This window comes from Alosa pseudoharengus, unplaced genomic scaffold (assembly GCF_046254945.1).
Source record: "Alosa pseudoharengus isolate Yale_2024_CS ecotype anadromous, Long Island Sound unplaced genomic scaffold, YU_APseudo_1.1 YU_APseudo_1.1_scf_17, whole genome shotgun sequence".
Lineage (NCBI taxonomy): Eukaryota > Metazoa > Chordata > Actinopteri > Clupeiformes > Clupeidae > Alosa > Alosa pseudoharengus.
Genome location: NW_027468640.1, coordinates 24,776,521 through 24,783,807, shown reverse-complemented (window position 1 = coordinate 24,783,807; position 7,287 = coordinate 24,776,521). Strand labels below are relative to the sequence as shown.

At 49.1% G+C, this 7,287-nt stretch overlaps 1 protein-coding gene across 1 annotated transcript in view; it reads right to left on the bottom strand.

The window, feature by feature from the left end:
• arb2a (ARB2 cotranscriptional regulator A) overlaps window positions 1–7,287 on the bottom strand; it is a gene marked incomplete in the record, with an annotated part of 67,392 nt that overhangs the window by 41,809 nt on the left and 18,296 nt on the right. Inside the window, 2 exon segments of the mRNA XM_076289054.1 lie at window positions 3,883–4,074; window positions 5,863–5,928. Of these exon segments, the coding sequence (XP_076145169.1) occupies window positions 3,883–4,074; window positions 5,863–5,928 (258 nt within the window).

Below are 7,287 nucleotides of genomic sequence, written 5' to 3'. Positions count from 1 at the left end.
GGCTAAGGAGGACTGGCTAGCGGAGGAAAAGAGCCCGTGGAGCGTTGACACAGTACCAGCCACTGTCTCCACTCGGCTAATCGTTCATCACCTCCGCCGCAGACACATGGCTGATCCCCAATCAGCTCTACAGGGGCCGACCCGGTACAGCACGGTAACAGCATCCGACACGGTCAAGACCCACGCACTGCACTGACGCCTCTATGTCAAACATCAGCTGTGCCTTGGAGTCGCCCAGCCAAGCAGGCAAGACGACAGCCTCTACCCACATACCTCTCCAACACACACACACACACACACACACACACACACACACACACACACACACACACACACACACACACACACACACACACACACACACACACACACACACACACACACACACACACACACACACACACACACACACACACACACACACACACACACACACACACACACACACACACACACACACACACACACACACACACACACACACACACACACACACACACACACACACACACACACACACACACACACACACACACACACACACACACACACACACACACACACACACACACACGTCTTGCTAAATTCCATTATGATGATGTCCTGGAGTGGGCACCAGACTGGCCTGCTTATGGTGATGAATGGCGGAGCCCTCAGACAGGAGCTCCAGTCTGCCCGCCTGTCAGCCCACTTTACTACTGCAGGGGAAGAGGCTGAGGAAATGCAATAACCCCACTTACCGCGGATATACGGCCAGCAACACTGTGTGTGTGTGTGTGTGTGTGTGTGTGCTGCGTGGGCACATGAACTAGCCCATAGTCATACATACATACACGCGCGCGCGCACGCACACACACACACACACACACAAACATACTTACACACACACACCATACCGGTACATACTCTTATACATATTTCTGTTCATATTATTTACCTAATTTTACATGAATAGATCTACCGGTAGTGTCTATACATCTGCAGAATATACCCCCAGTCCACACAGATATTCTGTCTACTCCCCATTCAGTCTGACAGTCACCTGCTCCACCACCAGCCATAGGTGTGTGTGTGTGTGTGTGTGTGTGTGTGTGTGTGTGTGTACTGGCTGGGGAGGGGGTCGGAGCAAGGGAGGGGGTGGAGGTGGGGGTTGGAGGAGGTCTCCTAAGTCAATTTGAACGCAGAGCGCCGCACAGGTGATGAAATTAGCGCGTCGGCGCTGCAAGTCCCCCGACATCTTGCCACCGTTGCCGGTCAGCGGGGACCGCGCTCACCCGCCCCCGGAAACAACGGCGCATCGGAATTACTCTCAGCACGCACGTACGTTGTTTCTATGGGATGATTTGGGTATACATAGCCACATAACACACACCTACACACACACACACACACACACACACACACACAAGGGTACTTTAGTTGTGCAAGTGGCAAGGAGACAGAAACAAAATAAGTGGGAATAAGACACGGCGGAGGACGTGATGCAGACCCAGCAGCCCAAGGGCTTCCCACACAAGCACACTCACCATCCTGCTCTTTTAAGTCTCAACTTTCAAATGGCACAAGGCAAAGATTTCTTTGAACTTTTCTAAATGCATATATATATATATATATATATATATATATATATATATATATTTTTTTTTTAGTGGAAATAAATGTTACTAGAGCGGGAGAGGAATCCATAACTGTGAGTGTACTTGGAAACAAGGGAGAAGGAAAGAGAGACAGAGAGAGAGAGAAAGAGAGAGGGAGAGAGAGAGAGAGAAAGGGAGAAAGAGAGGAAAGGAGCGTGTGTTGACCGCTGAGATCTCACCCACTGGCCAGTAACCCGAGTGGAGAGGCTTTCCGACGCCCCCAGCGGTAGGCCAGCCCCTCTACCCCCCCATTGCGCCTACCTGCCTGCCAGGCTGCCCTTTTACCGGACGCTCTCCAAAAACAGCAGCTAAAAACAACGGCAGCACCGCGGCCCCACTGGTGCCCTCTGACTGGCCCCTCGGAGCGGCACTGGGCACCCAGCCCTCCTCTGGGCACCACGGGGGTGAAGAGAGAGAGAGAGAGAGAAAGAGAGAGAGGGAGGGAGGGAGAGAGAGAGAGAGAGAGAGAGAGAGAGAGAGAGAGAGAGAGAGAGAGAGAGAGAGAGAGAGAGGGAGGGGGAGAAGGAGGGAGAGAGAGAGAGAGAGAGAGAGAGAGAGAGAGAGAGAGAGAGAGAGAGAGAGAGAGAGAGAGAGACAGAGAGAGGGAGATTGAGGGGGTCAAGGGGGGTGATCAGGGCGTCGAGGGAGCTACTCATGACTACACACTGAGCCCGAGAGAAAGTAAGGACACACGTATAATATTTTATACAACGAACATGTTGCAGCCTCCACACTACGGATATGTGTCCGGTTGACAAAAACATACCAAGACGGATCAATAAACTCCTAACACACACACACACTCTATCTCTATCTCTCTCTCTCTCTCACACACACACCTTTTGAATGATTTATTTTAACCCACAAATCACATTTGTCTCGGATTCTAACCGATTCAAATATTTCCAGGAGTGAAATACAACTTTGACACTCATGGGCACAAAAATATGTGCCTACACCACACAGCAAGGCTGACTATAACAGCTGATATAAAGCAGAGTCTTGCCAACGGTCTTGCCCCAGACTGCCAAATACCAATATCACCAACTTACATGAATAGCCTAGATCACTGATATTTGCAACTACTTGATATTTGATACTTTTGTCATAAAAGGCTATGTCCATATGAAGGTTAACCTATGTCTAAGATGAACACATCCCTTTGATCTCTATCCAAGAACACAACAGCAGGGGTGGTAGGGATGTTACAAAACACATCATCAGAGCTGTTAACCCAACCTAGCAGTATGCTTGAATGTTTGTACCTAGTAGGAACATTTTGGGTAGCACTTCTTTAATCGTACAATAATACGGTTGTGATGTGCAGTGTAAAGTCCTTTGCACACACACACACACACACACACACACACACACACACACACACACACACACACACACACACACACACACACACACACACACACACACACACACACACACACACACACACACACACACACACACACACACACACACACACACACACACACACACACACACACACACACACACACACACACACACACACACACACACACACACACACGGACACGGACACGGCACACGCACACACAACATTGGTTGAAAAGTTTTCCGACCTGGACCAAGAGAGCCAAGAGAGTTGGGGGGAACCTTGGAACTAGACTTCAACAAGGTGAGGCCGTTTGTGGCGAGCCATGAAACAGGCGTGCTGAGGACACCGCTCAGCCTCCAACCACTGGGCCCATTCTTCCTCCAATTATCCCTCCCAAGGCCGAGACGCACTACGGAAACACTTCAACAGCTCCCATTCCAACCTAATCTCCCACGCATCACAAAGGATCTGCCTAACAATTATGGACAGAGGGTGGACCGGCCACTCATACACCCACCACACAAAATGGATGTGCTGAATGTCCCTTATAGGCTACAGTACATTCCGTAACACTTGATGCCTACAGAGATAGTGGTTTGTTGAAATTGAAGTTTACTCTTGTTGAATAATTACTGAAGATCACGTTAACCAAACCTATCTTAACCATACATCGTTGTTACATGCATACTGTATGTTACATATGTTCTCACTTACATGAGAGTGAGAGAGTGTGTGTGTGTCTGTGTGTGTGTATGTATGTATTTATTCAGCATCTGTAGATGGTCTATAGGAGACCTCTCAGTGAGATCCTACATCCTCCACATCTCTTATGATATGTACAGTATTATGTGAATGAGTTTTCAGGCTATGGGCTAGCCAGTGCTCCTCTACCTCCATGGCGCGCTTGATAAAGGGGAGCTGGGAGCCGCTGTCCATGTCTTCGTTGATGATGAGTCGTCGTGCCCACTGTCCGGCACGGACCACCCCGCTGCCCTGGATCAGCACCAGCAGCTTGTCCCGGTTGGACAGCGCGTCCTCGCTCAGGTAGATGAAGCTCTTTGGTTCGTCCTCCGTGGCGTCCACCTGGAATAGAGGGTGGGGGGGGGGGTCACTATAGTGCGTCTTCATCATAGCTATAGTGCCTCTTCATCATACCATGAAGATGAGACTTATAGCATTTCACTTGGCTGACTGAGATTGATTTGTCTGTCTGTGTGGTGCAGTGCAGTGATCACACACTTCGTTGTATTCTAGGGCTCTGTGGAGACAGCAGGGTTTTGGTTGTATAGTATTATTGCCATGTCTTCATCTGTAAAAACTGCGTATTTGTCTGTTTGTTTGGTATGTTTCTGTTTTATTTACGTGAAACACTTTGGTCTTAAATATGCTATACGAATCAAACTTACGTCCTTACTTACATACTTTCTGTGCAGAACGGCACCCTCTCTACGAGGATTACAAATCCTCCACGTATCATGTACACTTTGCTCCAGAGTTCGCACTTCATACATATTTTGGTGAAAAAGTTGGTGACAAACAAATTTGAGGATGAGGATGCAAGCGCATCATTCTCCCAGCATCTCCCAGTGCTGTGTGCTAACTGGGGGAAAGTATTTGCACTGGTTATCTGTTTGTTCATTTGACAGCCACGAGGGCACATCCAGTGGAGTAGATTAGGAGCCGCACTCCCGACGGTCCGGGAACTTTATATCCCCCCACGTCCGCGTGCCAAAAACTATATTTGCCTTTTATTTCAATAAAGTGGAACAGCTCGGGAAAGCAAACACCCGCCGTGACTCGGAGCCAGGAATCATTTCCCGAACCAAACTCCGCCACGCGGAGATTAACGGCAGAGAGGCGCTCGGAAAGGCCTCCTATCTGCGTGGAGGCTGACTCTCCTCATTTAGCCGTCTAAAATTACACATAGAGAAAACAATTCCTGTACACAACAAAAAAAATTATCCATCTCTTTTTCCATCCTTCCCCACACACACGTACACACACACACACACACACACACACACACACACACACACACACACACACACACACACACACACACACACACACACACACACACACACACACACACACACACACACACACACACACACACACACACACACACACACACACACACTCTAATTCGCTTCTAGCCGAGGTCATCTATCTAGCGGTAATCAGCTTTCAGGTTGTCCCCAGCAAATAAACTTACCTGATCTTTCAGCCAATAAGCAGGCAGTCAAAGGTTGTGTGCAGCACCTATAAAAGCCCTTTTCATGTTCTCTGATTTATGCAGTGGGATGCAGCATCTTAACAGGACATTCAATCTAGATAGTTATTGCGATTTTGGAGGGGAAGGTGATGAATAACAACACTTCACCTAAAATAATTTGAAAGATGATGTGGGGGACACACACAAGCCGGAAGCAAGAGATTTTTTATTTTTATTATTTTTTTTGTTGAAAACAAACATTCTTTGTGGGAATGAGAGGAGCAGCCACTGTGACTAAGTCCGGGTGACTAATAAAGTATCTCTGAGCTCATTTGGAACCAAAACAGATTACGGAACAGCTTCGCTTACTTTTTTTTTTTCTCTACCGAAAACGACGTTGTCACAATACATTTAATTTGCGCGGCGGGCCCGCACGCAAAGGCAACAAAAAACCAGAGCGGTTAGGAGGCTTATTCCCGAATCCCTCCTTCCTTCCGAGCGGGAGTCCGTCCATCACAATCGGACACAGAGACAGGGCCCTATTTACCTCCATTTCTCCTCATTAATCCTTTATTTAATCTCAGGGAGAATAAATCAAACGGCCTCACAACCTCTATGTCTTGCTTTCTTTTTTTATATAACTCTGCAGTGCTTACCGGGAGGATTTCTCTTGTCAAGTTGCACTCTTCCTCCAAGCGTTGGTAAACATATTGCGTGATGATCTGACAGAGGAGAGAAAAAGAGAAGCAGAAAGGAGTCAGTGAGTGCAGCTATGACATCTTAACTGACATCAGTTCTGATGTAAACTTATCTTCCATAAGGCCTGTGGACCAACACACACACACACACACACAGACACAAACACACATGGAATACAGAGAGCTGCGTTCAAAATACTAAAACCAGGTTGAAATGGGTGTGAGAAATGCTGGCTATGCCTTTGAACATATGGAGAATGCAGCAGTATACATTCAGCCTGTAGACACTCAGCGATCAAAATAGTGGAGTGAGGGAGAGAGATGGAGAGAGACTGAGAGATAGAGAGAGTGAGAGAGAGAGAGAGAGAGAGAGAGAGAGAGATAAGTGGGATGGCTTGGGAGCTGACTAGAGCAGAGCAGAACAGCATGAGTGTGTGTGAGTGAGTGTGTATATGTTTCTGTGTGTGTGTGTGTGTGTGTGTGTGTGTGTGTGTGTGTGTGTGTGTGTGTGTGTGGGGGGGGGGGGGGGGGGATGTCAGCCAAAAGGGACCAAATCTCAACTACAAGCGAGCGAGTTGATGTAAGGTATGTTTATCCCCCGAGCTACATTGCTAAGAAACATGTATAGGGTGTAATTTCATCTCGGGGGCCAAAAGCTTCACGGCTCAATGACATCAACAACTTTCTCTGTTTCTCGCCCGCCCGCCTGCCTGCTAACCTCCACCAGGCATCCCACCACCCCACCACCAACACCACTCACACAGCCACCCACCCCAGCAACCCTCGCCCCCGACACTCCCGGCAGCTGGAATCACAGGGACTTCGCTCTGCCTCACGGCCCGTCTACGTGGGCGAGAAAGGGGTGCGGTGGTGATGCGAAGGCCGTGGTTTGGCTCGAGTTCGGCGGATAATTGCGTGCGTGAGCGGGCATTCGTGTTGTTTGTGTGTGTGTGTGTGTGTGTGTGTGTGTGTGTGCGCGCGTGTGTGTGTGGAGACTAGCGACGGCCGTCTTTATTGCACCGGTGGCGCCCGCGGCTTTCGCGGCATGCAAGCAAAAAAAAAAAAAAAACGGCGATTTATCTCGGCCCGGGATCGGGGCGAACGGCTGGATCCGGATCCCCGGATCTGAGTGGGTCTCACAGTGGCACGATTGTGGGCGACGAGGGGGCACATCAAAGTGTCCGAAGCCTGGTGGCATCCAACCGCGGTCAGCTGGGGCTCACAGCCGGCCATAAAACCCGACGAGACTGGCCGACTTGCTGCAGGGATCTCAAGAGCAGGACACGCGTTGTTTACTCCCATTCCATTAGCGACGTGCCGGCGGACAGAGTGTTGTTGTACGTGATGAATTATCTCAACTGCGGGACTTGGAGTCTCCGTCTA